The sequence below is a fragment of the Manihot esculenta genome, chromosome 2, assembly GCF_001659605.2.
Source record: "Manihot esculenta cultivar AM560-2 chromosome 2, M.esculenta_v8, whole genome shotgun sequence".
Classification (NCBI taxonomy): Eukaryota; Viridiplantae; Streptophyta; class Magnoliopsida; order Malpighiales; family Euphorbiaceae; genus Manihot; species Manihot esculenta.
The window spans coordinates 2,869,639-2,889,926 of NC_035162.2; the positions used below are offsets into that span (position 1 = coordinate 2,869,639).

Consider the following 20,288-nt stretch of genomic DNA (forward strand, 5'->3'; position numbering starts at 1 on the left):
AAAAGGATTAGGTGTCAATCCTTGATTTTCCCTATAAATGATAAAACAAAAAGGTTCATATAGGCCCAAACCAAGGTGCAAGATTACTGGACTATTATTTGTGATAATCAGAAAGTAAGCCAACAGCCCAACACTTTAGAATAATATAAATTTGATTCTTTTCAAATTATGAATCACTTAGTATTGCAAATTTAATATGCTTTAGATATTGCAGCTTCTTAATGATGGTTGATGCATTAGCATCCGCAACAGTGGAGTTCCTGCTAGCTAATGTATTGATTCCATAGTATGAAAATGCATACTGCAAAGGCTGCTGTTGGATTTACTGTGAAGGCACATAAAACAAGGATATGGGTTTTCATGGTTTACTAATTTAGAAATACCACATATACATTTGCTAGACTTAGATTATATCATCAAGTGTGTTTCTTTGATTGAAGAGACAGTTACTTGTATGCTTGTGCATTTATATTTATATATTAAATGCAAGAGGTTATGATCTGTGTGCAATCCATCGCCACTTGTCCTTGTATCTTTCAGACTTGATGATTAGGATCTGAAATCTGAATTAGATATTTAGTTTTGTGCTGATTTGCATATAAGTGATTTGATCAAAATACTTCAGTGAGTAATTTTATGATAATTTATTTACGCCACTGACTAGCTTTTTCATCCTTCATCATGCTTGACCGCCCAATCTTACTTTTATGGTGTTTTTGTCCCAAACTGGACAGCCTACTGTGTGTTGAAGTCCACTTAGTGCATTGTGGAGGTTAGGCAGGTATAGATATACACAAAGATCTCCATTGATTAGGTAGACTATAGTATTCAATGGAAAAGTAAAAAACTTGGATGCTTTAAATTCTTTTCCGCTTTCTGAAGGCGGAAAAGAATAACTATATTAAAGAGAAAAGATGAATAAGCAAAGAATAATGGAGACAGAGAAAAGAAGGTATGGGCATGTGACATTCTTTATTTAATTTAGAAGAAGATAGATATCTCATAACTAACTTTTAAACCCTCTATAAATATTGTTCCGGTTCTTTCTTTCATTCTATCGGAAATCTTTCCATCTGGACCATTCCTATGCTTCAAATCCATGGCAAGTTTTGTTCTTTCCCTGGTAGTTCTCCTCTTTGCCCTGTACACGCCAGGCATGGCAGGGTCTGCCTCAAGCCCCGCAGACTTCATCAAAGCCTCATGCAAGGCCACACAGTATCCTGATTTATGTGTCCAATGCCTCTCAGGATATGCTAGTGCAATTCAACAAAATGAGCAACATCTAGCACTAACTGCCCTGTCAGTGAGTCTATCCAGGGCTAAATCAGCTGCTGCTTTTGTGGCCAAGCTTACTAAAGTTAGGGGCATAAAACCTAGAGAGTATCAAGCTGTGAGAGACTGCATAGAAAATATGGGTGATAGTGTTGATCGACTCAGTCAGTCAATAAGAGAGCTTGGTCATATGGAGGGGCTTTTTACAAAATTAGGGGTTGAAGAAAAATTATTTGTAGATTTAGGGTTAGAAAAAAGTTATTTGCGAATTTGGGGTTTGACTGCCAGGTGGCAGCCGAAAAAGGAGTCTGGCGCCTATTTAATAGGCGCCAGAGCCTGGCGCCATTTAAAATGGCGCCAACCTTTTTTTTTTTTCTTTTTAAGAATGGCCTGGCGCCACTTAGAGTGGCGCCAGGCCATTCTTTATTTATTTATTTTTTTTTATTTATTAAAATGTTAAAATATTATAATTATATTAATTAATTAATATAATAATATATAAATATTTAAAATTATAAAAATTAAATTTATTTTTATTGGACTGCTATTATACAGTCGTACATAATTACATAACAATATTAATGTCTTAATATTTTAGAGAGTTATGAAATATATTATTATATAATTTGATAACCGTCGGACTTTTCTCACTCTAGGGGAAGCTAAACCCGAAAAAGTGAAATAGGTCTAAGGTCTCAGAAACTCACTTCATTTAGTCGGTCCAGCATCTTCGGTCTTGATACAGACAGACACGAGGCAGATCGGGCTGTCCGCGAGTCTGAGTTAAGCACGAGAAGTCCAGCTCGGTAATGTGACTTGAAGAAAAAGAGTAATTAGATAATATTAGATATTTTTATAATAATAAATATTTTTTATAATTTTAATATATTAATATTTAATAAATTTTATTATTAATTTTTAAATAAAAAATTACTGTATTAATTTATTAAAATAATAAAAAATTTTATCAATAAATAAATATAAAAAACATTATTGAATTATTTTTATATATCTAATTACCATCGAATTATTTTTATATATTTATAAAAAATTTTATCAATAAATAAATATAAAGAACATTATTGAATTATTTTTATATATCTAATTACCATCGAATTATTTTTATATATTTAATCATAATATAATATTAATTTTTTATTTAAAAATTAATAATAAAATTTATTAAATATTAATATATTAAAATTATAAAAAATATTTATTATTATAAAAATATCTAATATTATCTAATTACAACCGAGCTTAGATCGCTAGTATGGAAGTATCAGAACCTCTTTTCACGTGACGGCTATTTAATTCTTATAGCGTGCATGCGGGCAGAGCTGCGAATTGACTAAGCTTACTGTTCTTCTTCAAATCACATCACCGGGCTGGACTTCTCGTGCTGAACTCAGACTCGCGAGCAGCCCGATCTGCCCCGTGTCTGTCTGCATCAAGACCGAAGATGCTGGACCCACTAAATGAAGTGAGTTTCTGAGACCTTAGACCTATTTCACTTTTTCGGGTTTAGCTTCCCCTAGAGTGAGAAAAGTCCGGCGGTTATCAAATTATATAATAATATATTTCATAACTCTCCAAAATATTAGGACATTAATATTATTTTGTAATTATGTATGACTGTATAATAGCAGTCCAATAAAAATAATTTTAATTTTTATAATTTTAAATATTTATATACTATTATATTAATTAATTAATATAATTTTAATATTTTAATATTTTAATAAATAAAAAAAATAAAGAATGGCCTGGCGCCACTTAGAGTGGCGCCAGGCCATTGTTAAAAAGAAAAAAAAAATAAAGAATGGTCTGGCGCCACTCTAAGTGGCGCCAGGCCATTCTTAAAAAAAAAACAAAAAAATTGCTGGCGCCATTTTAAATGGCGCCAGGCTCTGGCGCCTGTTAAATAGGCGCCAGGCTCCTTTTTCGGCTGCCACCTGGCAGTCAAACCCCAAATCCGCAAATAACTTTTTTCTAACCCTAAATCCATAAATAATTTTTCTTCAACCCCTAATTTTGCAAAAAGCCCCATATGGAGCGAGCTGTTGGTCGAGACTTTGTGTGGCATATGAGCAACGTGCAGACTTGGGTTAGTGCTGCACTAACTGATGAGAACACTTGCCTTGATGGGTTCGCTGGCCATTTCATGGATGGAAATGTGAAAATTGCCATCAAGCATAGGATTACTGATGTTGCTAAAGTCACTAGCAATGCGCTTGCTTTGGTTAATCACTTTGCATCTAGACACCGCCTGTCCGGATCTGGTAAAAAGCCTTAGATTATATCTATGTGGGTCGGTGGTTCCTGTGTGATAGGGATGCAATACTATGATGTTGGTTCCTGCCTGGCTAGTTTTGTCTTCAAGTAACCAAGCTGGCTAGCTCATGTATAACATGAGCAATATTTCTCCTGTTTGTCTTGTATGATAATTGTGCCTCTGTTTCCTGTAAATAGTACTAAGCATGAGCAATATTTCTCTCTTTGCTGTCAATTGGAGGTCTATTTTGTATCCTGAATTTTTTTTTTTGGTGAATTCTAGATTTAGATTATGAACCGAAATTCTCAACCTGTTTGAATTTGATTAACTAAGACAGCCTTTCTCAGTTGCTTATTCATCTCATCTCGCACAAAGCAACTTGGAACATTTCCAGTCTTTTGTATCGGATGGGACAAATAAATTTTAAGACTTAGCATGTGTAATCAAGATGACTGCAGCGATGTAGTTTTAAGGAATTTATACTCTTTAATGTTGAAGCTGACTTTATATCATTGTTGCTGATGACGTGTAATATAGGATTGCTTTATTGGAAAAAAAAATGCAAGCATATTTATTCAATCCAAAAAAAAAGGTCAAATTAAACTGTCTGAATGTATATCCATAATCCCGATAGCTCAATGGTGAAATTAAAGCTCTAAAAAAAATATGAAATTAAAGCCGACAGCAATTTGGTTTCGCTGGCATTGGCACTTCTACCTAAAGTATTGTCTTTTATGGTAAAGTAGTAGTAGTAGTTTTTTTTTTTTTTTTTTTTTAATTTATATATAATATGGGTTGTGCAAACTCACCCCCCATAATTTCATAAATAATGATTTATGAATGACCGTAACCTAACTTTTGGATTAAGCAGAGGAGACAATCAGGCCGCAATCGGCGGTAAAGCACACAAAAGAAAAGTTCAAAGCAATTCAAGATTATACTTGTTTTCCAGTTATTGGATACACAAAAGTGGATTGAATTTCAAAATGAATTTTATTGAAAAAAAAAAAAGAATTGTCACTGTTGAAAGTGCGCAATATAAATGTGGTCTGGTAGTGTGCAATCAAACATCCTTTCGGAGTGCTTCTTCTTTGAAAGCAATCCTCTCGTAAGTTTGTTTGAATTTAGTGAACTGTTATCTTGAAACTGCTCTGCAATTAAGGGTCAAGAACTAAAAAGAGACATGGATTTCTACGTTGAAAACTCTAAATATGTCTCTGAATTCTTTATCAAAATTTAAATAATTTCATTTTTATTTTTAGGCTAAATAAACTCGAATTTTTATGTTTAAGTTTAAATTAATATATACTTTACGTAATAAAATATCATTTTTTTGTCAATAAATTTTTATTGTCAAAAAGTCAAACTGTACAATACAACCGTGCACTATTTATATACAATTCCCAAGTAAATCAATCTCCCTCACTCAATCTATCAGTATAAGAAAACAAATAAAGCTAACCAGCAAACTCAAGCTATCAATCAGCTAACCAACAAACCCAATTTTAAGCATCATTTCAAAGTATCCAACGCAGACCCACATAGCACACATGATTCACAGCATCATTCAATGACTTTAATACCATAAATCTCCAACCATTCAATAACTTACATATAAGCAGGAGAGAAGAGATATCCACATGAGCAGCACGGTAGCAACTCCAGCTCTTATTCCGCACTCATACAGTATATCTGGATGGGCTCAGTCCCCAGTCCTACTTAAGTCCACCTGCTCTAGTCCACTGCACTGCTAATTGTTCCACCTTCTTTCATTAATTTTAATTTCATAACAGTTGCTACTTTTTTTACCATTGACCCTACGTCAACTTCAAATGATTAAACGCAACCTGATTTCTCTCCCCATATATAATATACAGTAATAGTGAATACAACTCTCCTTATGGTAGCTAATAAAGTTTACTAGTAGCCTTTCATATAAGCCAACTGATTTCTCTTCTCCATTTCATAGGGCCTCTTTATCTCTGCAACACTTCCTTCCAGACTCTATTAGATACATCACAATCAAAAAATAAATATTTCACTGTCTCCTTGTAAACATAGCAGAAATTGCACTTATCATCAGACACCAGGTTCTATTTAATCAGTTTAGTTTTAATAGCTAACCTGTTTAGAATAACCATCCATACAATAAAACCATGTATGGATACCACATGCCTACCACAGACCAACTTCCACCAATCAACTTTGCTAGTTTTCTTCCTCAGCACCTGCCAGGCACTTGCTATTGTATACCTACCAGAGTTGGTTAATCTCCATTAGCTCAGTCGTACTGTCTAAAGGGTCAGGTAATCTCCACTGTCCAACTCTCCAAAACTCTTTCACCTTTGCCTTTCGATCAATATCTTTAATTTTAATGGAAGAGAATATATCGACAATACTACATCCATTCATCCAAGGGTCAAACTAAAAGGAAAAGTCACCCTTCCCTAGCTTGTATCTGTAATAACTTTTTAAAAAAAACCCCTTAGGCTAACCAAGTGCCTCCATGACCAGCTTGCATCCAGTGGTTTTGTTATCCCCCAATAACTCAGTTTCTTCAGTTTATTCTGCACTATCCATTTTGCCCATAAAGATGACTTTGAGGTTAACAATTCTCATACTTGTTTCCCAACAGCTGCAATATTCCATGTCCCTATCTCTTTTATCTTCAGACCTCCTCACTTTTAGGTCTACATATATAGTCCCAAGCTACTACTCCTCTTTTGTCCTTTTCTAGAGTCCCAGTCCATAGGAATCTTCTGCATCTCCTGTCAATTTCCTGAATAGCAACTTTAGGAATAATGAAAACACTATACTAATATACATGCAAGCTCCTCAACACTGAGTTAATAAGTTGAACTCTACCTGCGTAGGATAGGTACTTTGCTACCCAGTTACCTACTCTGGTCGTAATCTTATCAATTAAGGACATGCAGTGGCTTTTTTTAATAACAGTTGATACCAAATGGACTCCTAGATAGGTCACAGGTAGCGTAGCTTCCTTGAAGTTCAAGGTCTGTAATATTTTTCTCTTCATTTGATCTGGTACTCTCGCAAAATATACTGAGCTTTTGGAGTCATTAACTCGTAACCCTGAAGTAACCTCAAAGTGCTTTAAAGCATCACCAAAACCCTTCACAGACTCATAATTCCCATGACTAAAAAGAAATAGATCATCCGCAAAGCACAAGTGATTCACTTTAATCTTTTTGCAGCCCCATCTGAACTTCCTCCATCAATGGTTTATACTTACAAACCCTATCTTGTATTTCAGAGAATTCTCTTCTGTTCAGCTTCCTCAACTCTTACTTGAGGCTCTTCAATTTGTACCATAATTTATACATAGCAGATCCACCTACTTCCTTCTGCCATAATCTCTGCACAATCCAAACAAATTTAGGATGTGAAGTCCAAATATTAAAAATCTGAACGACTCACAATCAATGGTGAAAGATCTGAGAGTCCAGAGGGCAGAGCTTCATATTCTGAAAGAGTAAACTTCTCTAGCCAGACTAAATTCACCAGACATCTGTCTAATTTTCTTCATATTCTACTTTCTTGATCTTGGTTGTTTGTCCAAATATAGAAGCAGCCCTTAAATCTCAATTATATTAAGTTCGCTGTAGCCACACAATCAACAAAGTCCTGACTAAACTCACCATTTGCTATGTTTCCAATCACTCCTTCTTGTATATTTAAAACTGTATTAAAATCTCCTTAGATTATTCGAGGGATATCATTTTTTAAGAAAGATATTTAGTTTTTATATTTTAAATATTTAGTAAAAAATTATGAAAAATTATGAATACTTAAATTAAATTTCTTATTCTCCTCTGGTCACCATCTTCTTTACTCGTTCTCTTATTCACTTCTTCTCTCATCTTTTGACTTTAGTCAATTTTCTTTTTCTTTTTTAGTCCTATTCTTCTTTTAATCTTTTTTTTTTTTTCTTTTTCTTCTTTATATCTATTTCATGGCCAAGTGGATTTTAGACTTTCAAGACTGTCTTTTAATTATTTGTTGATCAAAGATTCGATATCCGAAAAATACGGATGATCACTTATTTTTGTCCTTTGCTTTCATGAGTCTTGCAACGTAGTATTTTAATTAAAAAAAATTAAAATGAAAAAAATATAAAATAAGTAATTTTATATAGGTTTATATATAATTTTTTTTTTTTAAATAATCGAAGGACTCTGGCTCCCAATTCCACTTTTCCTTCCTCTTGCATCTAATCATCATGGAATGATGATTTTTCCAATTCTAGGTTTAATTACAAAAAAACAAATTAATTAATTGAATGAATGAAATAAAATAATTATTAATTTATAATAATAATAATAATAAATAACTAAATAAATAAATAAATAAAATGACGTGGCAAATAATGTAATGGTAATTATATCTAGAAATTTGATTATGTTGTATTAAATGTAGTCTAGTTAATGGCCGCAAAAAGAAAGCTACCGTGATACTAAAAAGTCTCAAACTTGGAGAGGGCAAACAAAGTGAAGCAATATTTTCGGGTTTTTTTTTTAATTTTAGAAAAATATATATGGAAACTATCATATATTCTAAGACAATAAAAAAAATCTTAGCAATGTGTCTGAACTGAAGTCTAAACTCTCTCTTTTCTCTTTCTGTATGAAATCTTCTCTTGAGTAGTTTATGGGGGAGGTTCAACTAAGTAGCTGTCCATCCCCTCTCCCTTTCCATTTTAGTTTTCCCAGATTTGTTATTCTCTAACAAAAATGAAAATTCAAAATTTTTCATTAAAACTCTCACAATAGTGGGAGGCAAAGTGGTTTAGTATCTCTCTCACAATAGTGGGAGGCAAAGTGTCTGCAATAAAAGCCGACTCGATAAGCATTAAAACTCTCCATAAAAGTGGTGTGAGAGCATGTCTTGAGCTTCAACTGCCTTGAAAATTAAAAGAAAATGGAGCAGCCTCCAGAGGATGCGACTTGTGCTAAGTGGGCTTCATCCATAATTAATTGCACTCACTAGTCCACCGTCAATATGAGATCATCTTGTTAAAATCCTAAACAATACACGTTAAGATGTGAAATAAGATGATATAAATTATTCTTTTAAAATTAAAATTTTTAATATAAAAAATCTCTAAAATATAAAAGAGAACGATTTTACTTTTAATAAAATTATTCGATATAAACTTAAATTAATCGAATAAATAATTTATAAATATTGAATCCACTAATTACTCTTTTTATTAATTTATATTTAAAATATTAAAATTTTATTTCTTTATGTTGATAACATAATATTAGAGTTATTATTCTGTTTTTAATATTCAGCTATTTACAGATGTTCAAATATTTAATTGTGAAAGTGAAGAAATATGTTAAGCTTCACCTTGATCGTATAAATCAATATTTTTATTTAAATGATCTGAATTGGAAAGAAATATCTTAATATAGCATCAGGCTTGATTATTTAGTCAACAAACTTGATTTGACAAATGATCCACACTTGAATTTCTTAATATTTTTTCTCTGAAAAATTATACATATATTTTAAAAAAATTGCTAAGTCTTGAGAAAAAAAAAATATCACTATCACTATCAATATATTGGCCAAAAACCAGAGTGGGTCGAATATCACTACCAATATTTATTAATTAATAAGATCTTTACCAACTCTTGTCATTAGGTTAAATAAAACAAAATTACACCTTATTTTGGATAAAAATCGAGGACTATTTCTTTATATTTATTAAATGCTTATTTACTGTGCAAATATAACTGTAAATTCAACTCCTGAATTCTGTGCGGATTTCATAATCGAATTCTAATTAGAACTAATTGTATCAATAATAATAAAAAAAACCTTGGTCATTTTAAATAATAAAAATAGACGTGTAACCTATCTCAACCATTGATAACACTTGGTCAGATCAAATACATTCATTCTGATATCACTATCAGAATAATAAAAAGATAGAAAGAGCAACGCCGACCAAGATCAATAAGCTGCTGAGCTATGGCAGCACACGATTTTTGTGTGCAAGGATTTATTACGAGTAGCCGTCAGATTTTGATACATTCTTTCCTATTATTTTGTCAAGACACAAGTTTCTTACAGTCACTCGGTTCTTGATTCATTCATTAATTTCTTTTTTAACGTTAATCAAAGTTATTTTTGACTGGCTATACTTCATCCTACAATGCGTTTTACAATATTTCACTGTTTTATTTGCTAAGCCATGAGTGGATCAGGAGGCAGAGGGAGGAAGGACGCGTCCCACCGCTTGAGACGTCGCAATTTTTATCCTTGTGTTTGCGTCATGAATGATGGGTCATCTTTTGTTGCAGACAACGTTGCTTACCTGTTTGGGACACTCAAATTTGAAATCATGACCACTTCCCAACTTTGATTGAGGTGATTATTGGATTAATTACAACCTACGCAGATGACACACTAATTAATCAAGCAAAGCTGCCCATGGGCATGCTAAATCCAGTGTCAAATTAGCTGTGTAAACTCGATTATGTACTAAAACGCAGGAAATTTTTCATCCATATCTGAAATTGATCCTACAATGGACAGTGACAATAATACAAAGTCTACCTCTTCAACAAAGAGGGAAGTAACTAGTTTTTATCTATTGATCTATTTTTTATTGAGCCTCTCTTCATTCCCTTATGTGGGAACCACAGCTTGAGATTTTTTCTATAAATTGGCCTCTCTCTTCCTTCTTATCATACTCTGGCAATATCCCCTGCTTAGAAATAAAATGGAAGCAGGATCACGTTTAGTATTTGTTCTAGTAGCTACCCTTATTCTCCAATTCTCTACCTCCATAAGTTCTAGCTCAGCCGCCAGATCAGTACCTAGCAACGCAAATACTCAATACGTTAGAACATCATGTAGCAACACAAGCTACCCAAGATTGTGCTACCGCTCTCTCTCAATCTATGCAAGCAAAATCAAGACCAACCCCAAATTACTAGCCCATACTGCCCTTAACATCACCCTGAAAGCCACCAAATCAACTTCACGGTTGATGAAGAGGATGTCAAGAATCCATGGATTAAAGCGCAGAGAGGCTGCAGCCCTAGCAGATTGTGTGGAGCTAGTTGGCGATGCGGTGTATGAGCTGCAAAGGTCAATTGCGGAGATGCGTCATGTTAGAGGATCAAATTTTTATCAAGTATTAGCTGATGTACAAACATGGGTTAGCGCAGTCTTAACAGATGATGATACTTGTATGGAAGGATTTTCTGGAAACCCCATGAATAGGAGTGTGAAGATTCTCGCCAGGAGACACATAGTGAAAATTTCTCATCTCGCCAGCAATGCCTTGGCTCTCGTCAATAACTATGCGGCGTCCCACACCAACTTACAATAATGTCAAATTGTAAATGTCCTCGTACTGTATGTCTCCTAGCAGTTGTTAGTTGAGTTTCTTGGGCACCCACTTCCCTGGAGAGCTCATGTAACTGAAATTTTAGCCTTAATTATTTTGGGCCATCCTCTTTTTCAATTATTGATGGAAACTCCCCTCTCCGTTTCAACGCTTGGGTCAGTATGGTTCGGGAGTGGCTTGCCATACCCAAATACACATATCATCAGTGGATTTGAAAGTGAGGCGAATGAATGGGCAATTGCTCGAGGGTTTCTTTGGGTTGATTTTTAAGTGAAACCGTAGATTTTCTTTCATGCTTTATGCTTTAGAAACTCTATTAATTTGTATGCGTACTGCTTTTTCTATATGAAAATTACCAATTGAATTTTCATATTTATTTGCCCTAATTGAATTTTTAATTTAATATTATTCGCAATCAATTTTATAATAATTAAAAAAAACTAAATATATTGATGCATTGATATTTTATACTTATTTTATTTTCAATTTCAATAAATTTAATAAAAATCAATAACACGTTAAAATATCTGATTGGATGTGAAATTCTGTAAACAAGATAATAAATATATAAAAATTGTATAAAGAAATAAAATAATAAAAAAAATTTATTAAAAAATAAGGTATTAAATAACACGCCAACCATCTCATCTTATTTTTTCTCAGATTGTCAGATCATGTTTAGTTTATTTTCAGTAATATTAAAAATATTTTCTTTAATTTTTAAATAATAAAATATTTAATTTAAAAAAAATTAAAATAAAAAATTGACAATAAAAATAGTAAATAATTTTATTATTTAAAATAAACTGAAATAATATTCTATTATTAAATAAAATATTTTTTTATAAAAAATAAAAATAGGACGCTTTAGGATATAAATACAAAATGCAATATTTTATTTGATTAAAAAATTAAATTATATTTGTTTGAACTTTGATGAAAAAACAGGAGACTAATTTAGATTTTTTGTTTCATTTTCAAAAACATGAATTTGGGTGAAGTACTTTGCTAAGCAGGGCCTGGGCATTGGGTACCCGTCGGGCTTTCTTTGTATATTTGCGGGCCCTTCGATTCTTCCCTGGACCAACCGAAAGTCCATAAATCTTGTCAAAACTGGATCAACATTTAATTTTTCAAGAGAGTGGATGAGCTAAATAATATATCTTTAGCTATTAAATTAATTTAGACTAAATAAATAAATTATTTGTGTTTTTATTATTTTTTTCATCTCTTATAAAAATAAATTTAATATTTTATTCATTATATATTTATTACACATTTTTTATTATTTTTACGTAAATTTTAATTTAATCATTTAATTTAATAATTACAAAATTCATTTCATATGAGATAAATTTATATTAAATATCATAGTAATTCTTTATAAATTTATAAAAACTATAAAATATCTAAATATTTGAATATCTCCATTGATAAAAATTGAAATAAAATTGTTAAGTCTCAAATTCAAATTCTGAAATATCAATTAATTCTCTTACAATTTAAAAAAAAATCATTGAAAAACATTTCGTATACTTTAAACTTCTAAAAAGATACTTTTTTTTTTATTTATTGTTTCAGAAAATTTTTTTAATAAATAAGTGTCATTTTATGATTTAAATATTTTTGTTTCAATTTATTCTTTGATAAGTGGAGTATTTTCGAAATATTAATAAGGGTAATATATTCTTTTTAAAAATTTAACAAAATTAATATTCATTTTAATTTGTGTGAAAAACATTAAATGATAAATTTAAAAAGAAAAGAGAGAATGAGATATTATATGATATCACACTCACACGCAACAAAGGGAAAGCATTACAATTCACCAAATAAAGATTCCAACGCCAACCACCGAACAGAAATAAGTGATATACAAGAATAATTAATTAATTAATTTGGTGGGAATTATTTATAAAATCCATATGGTACAATAATTAAAGCATTAATTTTATTTTATTTTAAATAGAATATTTCAATTTTGAATCTATTTATTTATTTATTTTTTATTTTATTTTAATTCTGATCCTATTCAAAACGTATAATATATATAGGGTTGATGATAGTATCTTCTCAAGTGAGATTATATCTGAAAGCTCACTGTAATTATTATTTATTTATTTATTTAGATGTGCTTTTCAAAATAAATAAGTATATAAATAAAAGAAATCTTCTTGTCTCAATAATTGATCAGAGAATAGATGAATCACCAAGATCTAGTCCACCGAGGCAAATCAAAGTAATCTTTGGTTCACTTAAGAAAAGTTTCATATAATATTAGTTCAAAATATTAAAATTAATTTAAAATTAAAGTTAATATGACTTTTATATAATTACATCATTTTAAAATTTTATCTTATAAAAAAATTAATTATTTAACTTTAACTGCAAACGGAATTTAACTATTATAAATTACACAATCAATTATTAAAATAAATAAATATAATAAATAATTTTTATGATGTCTGATGTTATACAATAATTGTTCAGCGGGCCATAAATTGTTATTATGAGATAAGATCACGTGGTAAAAATCTAGTCAACTAATATGTAGTCTCACAGGTAGAAAGAAATATCCGGATAATATTAAGATTCGTCTTTCTTTAAAGAGGTCGCATTTTCACATAAAGTTACAATTAGTGGGTACAATCTAGCAGACTCCCGTTACACCTATAATCACGGCATCTCTGATCAATTATGCCAGCGAAATCCCTTATCTATTAGCAAGTCACATCATTGTCAGATTACTAAAAAATGTTATAATTGACCCTCTCTATTTACAATATAAAAGCCAGTGATTATAGAGATAAAAAGACGCTATTCTCTCACCATAATTTTAAATAATGATTGTTACGTAACGTAACGATCGTTATTTATAGGTTTGGAAGCTTGCCATGGCCGTTTAATAACGACAAGATAAATTTGTTACTGTAACAACCATTATGGCCGTTACTTTTCTTTATTTTAAATCACTTTAGAAATCTTGCAATCTTATATAAAAGTACCTTCAGTCCAGCTCCAACCTTTGTCATGTGAAAACAAAGGGAAAAAACTTTAAAAAATAATTTCTCTATTCTTCTTTTTAGTCTTTTGTCTTTCTTTTTCTTTAGTTTTTACTCTTTCCATCCAACACTCTCTCCAACACTTCTCCAGCTCTAGGCTCCAGCACTCATAGAATTTTTCCATAGTTTTTTTTTTATCTATAATTTTTTTCTTCCATACTTATTTTCAGCTTCTCTTTCACCTTTTCAAACCATAACCTGTCATATTTCCCTTAAATTTTTTAAGTGCAATCTATATACTTAAATATCTACTCAATCATATGCTCCAAACAATCATTTTGGTAGTATTAATTGATGTAAGTTACTATATATAATATTTAAAATTTATTAATTTTATGTTTATTTGATATATTTGTATTTATTATTAAATTATATAACTTAATTTTGATTATATCTTTAAATATCTTTTAATTTCATAAACTTTACAAGTTACAACTTACAAGTTTACTTTATTATAAAATTAAAATTTATACATTAAGTATATTAAAAATTATTCTCTTAAATTAAAATGGTAGTTTCTTTAAATAACTTAAATAATTTTGTATAAAGTAAATTTAAAATTTAAATTAATTTGCTCATTAATTTGATAATATATTTTTATTTTACAATATATCAATTTGAAAATGCTAAGACGAAAATATGATAAATCAAGTCAAGATATTGGATGAAATTTTACCACTCCTATAGGAAAAAAAAGGAGAAATGACTTGTAGTTTTTGTGCTAAAAAAATAACTGGAGGAATAACTCGCTTGAAGCAGCATTTGACATATATATCATGGTAAGTTGCTGATTGTCAAAAAATTTCTGCATAAGTAAAAAAAGACATGAGGAATATATTGAGGGGCTTTGAAGCTGCAAAAAAAGATAAAGCAAAGAGCGCAAGGAGTTGAAAAATGAAATCATGAAGATGACAATAGTTGAGGGTACTTGAGATTCAGATGAAGAAGATATTGAACTAGAAATTACGAGATGCGAAAGTATGCGGCAGTTTGACGAAGATGCTTACAGAATGAGAGCTTCTCATTATGAAAGTGGTGGGAGTAGTCTTCAAGCTCCTTCTCGCTTGAGAATTAGTCGTTCGACGATTGTTTGTGAGAGAGACTGAGAAGTATCAATATTTGTCGAGCAATATTAACACCTGCTTCTAGATTAGCAGCAATTGAAATCGAATTAGAAAAGAGTAAAAGTATGAAGCAACCAAAGATTAAATCTAAATGGCTTAAGTCACAGAAAGAAAAGTTGCTTAAAGTCTTTAGTGATTTTGTTATCCACAACAGATTACCTTTTAGTATGGTTGAGTTACCATGAACAAAGCCATTACTCAGAACAATCGCTAAAGTGGGACTTAATATATCACCACCTTCAGCATATAATATCTCTAAAGTATATTTGAAAAATGAATACAAAGAAATGAAAAAATATATTGATTCATTTGAGAGTATGTGAAACGAGAGAGGAGTTACCATTATATGTGATGAATGGAGCGAACCAACCAGAATGAATATAATTATTTTTGTGATCTACTCTCCTCGTGGAACAGTATTCCATAAGTCCATAGATGAAAGCAATGTTGAACGCAAAGACGGAGAGTATTACTTAAAGATCATGAAGGAGGTGGTTGAAGAAATTGGCTTAACCAAAATTATCTAAATAGTGACTGATAATGAAACTGCTATTAAATCTGGTGGCAAAAAGTTGATATAGAAGTTCTCAAATTTGTATTGGACAGCATGCAGTACATGTTATATTGATTTAATTTTAGAAGATTTTGGGAAGAGGAAGAGTATAAAGGCCGTCATTGAGCAAAAAAAGTTATCACCCAATTTATTTACCATCATAATTGAGTGGTAAATTACATGAAAAAATTCATTGATGGTAGAGATATAATTCACTTCGGAATTACTAGATTTGCAACTAATTTTATTGCATTGGAGTCTTTTTCGATGTAGAACAAGATTAAGAAATATGTTTGAATCTAAGCAATAGATAGTAAGTAAATATGGTCAAGTTACCAGTGGACCAGCTTATGAAACTAAGAAAATTGTTCTTAGCTTGTATAGAGAGAAGAAATTTTTGAGAGAAAGCTGAGCAAATTATGAAAATTCAAGAATTATTGCTTAAACCGTTGAGATTAGTGGATGGTGATGAAAAACCAACGAAGAAATTTATATATGAAGAAATAAAATGAGCAAAATTGACCATTAAACAAAATTCCAGAAATTACATAAACTACTGAAAAAATTATTAATACTCGTTGGAATTTTCAATTATATCATGATTGCATTCGGCTGGTAAGAAGTACATAAACTTAATTCTTAATACTTTAATAATTTTTATATCTTATAAATTTTAATAATAATTTCATAATTTGCAGGATATTTTTTGAATTCTCAATATCAGTATTGGTCCATATGATATTAGAAATGACAGTAAAATCATAGTAGGTTTAAGAATATTATGATTGCATTCTGCTGGTAAGAAGTATATAAACTTAATTCTTAATACTTTAATAATTTTTATATTTTATAAATTTTAATATTAATTTTATAATTTGCAGGATATTTTTTGAATCCTCAATATCAGTATTGGTCCATATGATATTAGAAATGATAGTAAACTCATAGCGGGTTTAAGAATGTTATTCAAATGCTAGAGAGTGATTTGGTAAATCAATGCTTGAACCAATTAAGTATATAATATATACCTAACTTGAGTAATTTTAATAAATAATTTTAATATTTACATGTATAATAGAACAAATAATTTTTGTTGGATTATTGTAGACATAATTCTATAAGTATAAAATAGAGAGTTTTAGATCTGTCTTAGCACGCCATTAAATTCACTAATCCAGGTAAAAATATAAGATTTATACGTTATGTTATATTTTTAGTGTTTTAAAATATAAAAACAAATAAACTATATTATTAAAATTATTATATGTTATATTTTTAGTGTTCTAAAATATAACAATCAAATATTTGAGAAAATAAACTATATTATTAAAATTATTATGTGTTTTAATGCAGTTGAATGATGGATACATTATGGTGAAAGTGCTATTGATGTAACGACCCGAAAATCGGACCGCTACCGGCGTTAGGATCCAGATCGGCTTAAGGCCGCCGGGACCCGTAGCAAGCCTGACATATAACTTGTAAACCTGTATAATCCCATACATGATCAACAACATACATAAAAATTAAAACTTTTCTTTCCATTTACATCGACCAAACTCAACCTGTGCATATACATTATACATAATATGAACATAACATTGATCCTTCAGTGGGATCTCATCAGTGCCCCCCAATGGGTGGCATAACATATGTTGAGTTGGTTTACATAAACATCATAAAAACTCTCTAAGATCATGTAATAAAAGGGATAACAACCATCTATGGTCAAGCACACCTCTAACATCCATAAACATCCTTACATAACTATACTGTACTTTTACATTACAATTTGATCATGTCCATTGCTAGCTATTACATAAGCATGACTTCTTTACTCTATCCGGACTCCCGCACTATACTGTACCTGCAAGCCTGGGGGTAAAGGGAGAGGGGTGAGCTAAAAGCCCAGTGAGCAGAACTATAAAACATATTAACACTATGCTCCAATGAAATGCATCATAACACAGACAATTCACATAAGGGTTGGGTGAACTTGTCACCAATTAGTCCAAGCTAACATTGTGCCAGGCCGTAGCATGGGGTCCTGGTCTTCCTGTCATAACATACATTACTTACCATTTGCCCCAGGGCCTCCTCTGGGCTCCTGGTCTTCGAGTCCCATAACCGTGCCAGGCCGTAGAATGGGGTCCTGGTCTTTCCTTACATAGTGGCAGGCTGTAGAATGGGGTCCTGGTCTTCCTGTCATGGACTAATTGGGTCATCCAACATTCACCCACATCAACAACAATCGATGCAATGCGGCATATTCGTGAAACTAATGCAATCATCCTATTGCATAATAATGATGCATGAAACATGATAAAACATTTAATTTAAAAGATTAAGTTTAGTTCCACTCACCTCTGGCAGACTCTGACAACACCGAAGCAGCTGAACTCACTGCTGGGGTCCTCGGTTCCTCGGGTCCGAACCTACACAGGTGGACTCAAATGAGGGACCAAACATACCTGAACATAACTATAAACTACTCCCCAAAAACCCCCTAAAACATCATGAAACAACCATACAAAAACATGCAAAGGAGGCCTGAACAGGGCACTTTCGGCGGCAGGTTCGGCGGCCGAAAGTCCCTCCAGAGCCGAAAGTCAGGCAGGTTCGGCGGCACCTTCGGCGGCCGAAACTCCCAGACAGAGACGAAACTCATGCATGTTCGACGGCACTTTCGGCAGCCGAAATTGCAAGACAGAGACGAAAGTCTCCCTTTTGGGGGCAAGCTTCGGCAGCCGAAAGGCTGCCTCCCCAGCCATGTTCGGCGGCCGAAAGTCCTTCGGCTGCCGAAAGTCCTTCGGCTGCCGAACCTGGTTTCTGTCAAAGGGCAGAAACTTGGCTCCCTATGCACATTTCGCCTCCAAACCTTTCCAACATGCATCAAACCTATTCTACAACACACAAACACAAGCATACATGTTCCTAGGGGTCTCAAACCATCATAAACCCCATCTACAACACATCAAGCATCCACATTGTTCATGAACATACATTTATACCCATAAACATAACCATAACCTAAACATGCATTCTAACCCATAGATCTACTTAAAACTTACTTAAAACATGCAATGAGCTTAAGATCGGCTCTTACCTCTTGAAGATAGAGAGAGAGACGACCTAAACTCGAAGTTGGGAGAGATTGGGTTCTTGAACCTCCAAGCTCCAAAACTTTGCTCAAAAGCTCAAATCTTCAAAATAAAGTGAAAACAAGTGAAAATCTTGAAAGATCTAGAGGAAAGACTCCAAAGATGGGTGAGGGGCGGCGGAGACTCACCTTGGCCGAAAATGGGGAAAAAGCTCGCCCGTTTTCGGCTAAGGGACCTTTTTATAGTGGCTGGCCAGACCACGTTCGGGGGCCGAATGTGCCTCCGCATGCATGCCATGTTCGGCGGCCGAACTTGAGGTTCGGCGGCCGAACCTGGACTTCCCTCACTTATGCTTTCGGGGGCCTAAAGCACACCCGCAACACAGGCATGTTCGGCGGCCGAACTTGAGGTTCGGCGGCCGAACTTGAGGTTCGGCGGCCGAACTTGAGGTTCGGCGGCCGAACTTGAGGTTCGGCGGCCGAACCTGAGTTTTCCTCCAAAGCTATTTTCATGCAAAAACTCATTTTCTTTCATGCTTAAAACATAAAACACATTAAAACATTTCATAAAAACATGGTTTTACCCTATTAGAGGCTTCCGTCATCCGAGATTCCACCGGATGGTAGGAATTTCGATACCGGAGTCTAGCCGGGTATTACAATTGAATTACAAAGAAGTGTAGTAAGAGTGTTGAGCCAAACTATTTCTGCATCTAATTGTGAAAAAAATTGGAGCACTTTTTTACTAAGAACCTTGCTCAACATCGGGATTTCCTTGTTCCTAAGCTTTCTGATCTGGGTGTCTAGGATCCGTACCGGCTGCTCAACATAGGTGAGATCCTCTTGGATCTCCACATCAGGCTCACTAAGAACCTTGCTCGGATCTGACACGAACTTTCTCAACATGGAAACATGGAAAACCGGATGGATTCTCTCCATAGAAGCAGGCAAATCTAGCTTGTACGACACATTCCCAATCTTCTGCAAGATTTCAAAGGGTCCAATGTATCGTGGGGCTAGTTTACCTTTCTTCCCGAAGTGAACCACTCCCTTCATTGGAGACACCTTAAGCAATACCAGATCCCCCTCCTGAAACTCTACTTGCCTTCTGCGGATGTCTTCATAACTCTTCTGTCTGCTTGCAGCAGTCTTGATTCTTTCTCTGATTAAGGGTACCACCCTGCTGGTGATCTCTACTAGCTCAGGCCCTGCCAAGGCCTTTTCTCCAACTTCTTCCCAGCAAACAGGTGACCTGCACTTCCTTCCATATAAAGCTTCATATGGAGCCATCCCGATGCTAGCATGATGGCTGTTATTGTAGGCAAACTCCACCAAAGGTAGATGCTACCTCCAAGAACCGCCAAAGTCCAGCACACACATTCTCAGCATATCTTCTATGGTCTGGATGGTCCTTTCTGACTGTCCGTCTGTCTGTGGATGGAAGGCAGTGCTAAAATCCAATCTGGTACCCATGGCATCCTGCAGACTCCGCCAAAACCTGGAGGTGAATTGGGG

The 20,288-nt window shown here is 33.0% G+C and overlaps 2 protein-coding genes across 2 annotated transcripts; both read left to right on the forward strand.

Moving 5' to 3' along the window:
• Positions 1 to 971: 971 nt before the first annotated feature.
• Positions 972 to 3,781, forward strand: LOC110608684 (21 kDa protein). The gene is made up of 2 exons (XM_021747962.2): positions 972 to 1,468; positions 3,329 to 3,781. The coding sequence occupies exons 1-2, from the start codon at positions 1,100 to 1,102 to the stop codon at positions 3,566 to 3,568; spliced, it is 609 nt and encodes a 202-aa protein (XP_021603654.1). The 5' UTR covers positions 972 to 1,099; the 3' UTR covers positions 3,569 to 3,781.
• A 6,409-nt stretch (positions 3,782 to 10,190) lies between these two features.
• Positions 10,191 to 11,304, forward strand: LOC110607308 (21 kDa protein). Its single transcript, XM_021746398.2, has one exon. The coding sequence runs from the start codon at positions 10,302 to 10,304 to the stop codon at positions 10,914 to 10,916; it is 615 nt and encodes a 204-aa protein (XP_021602090.1). The 5' UTR covers positions 10,191 to 10,301; the 3' UTR covers positions 10,917 to 11,304.
• The last annotated feature ends 8,984 nt before the right edge of the window (positions 11,305 to 20,288 follow it).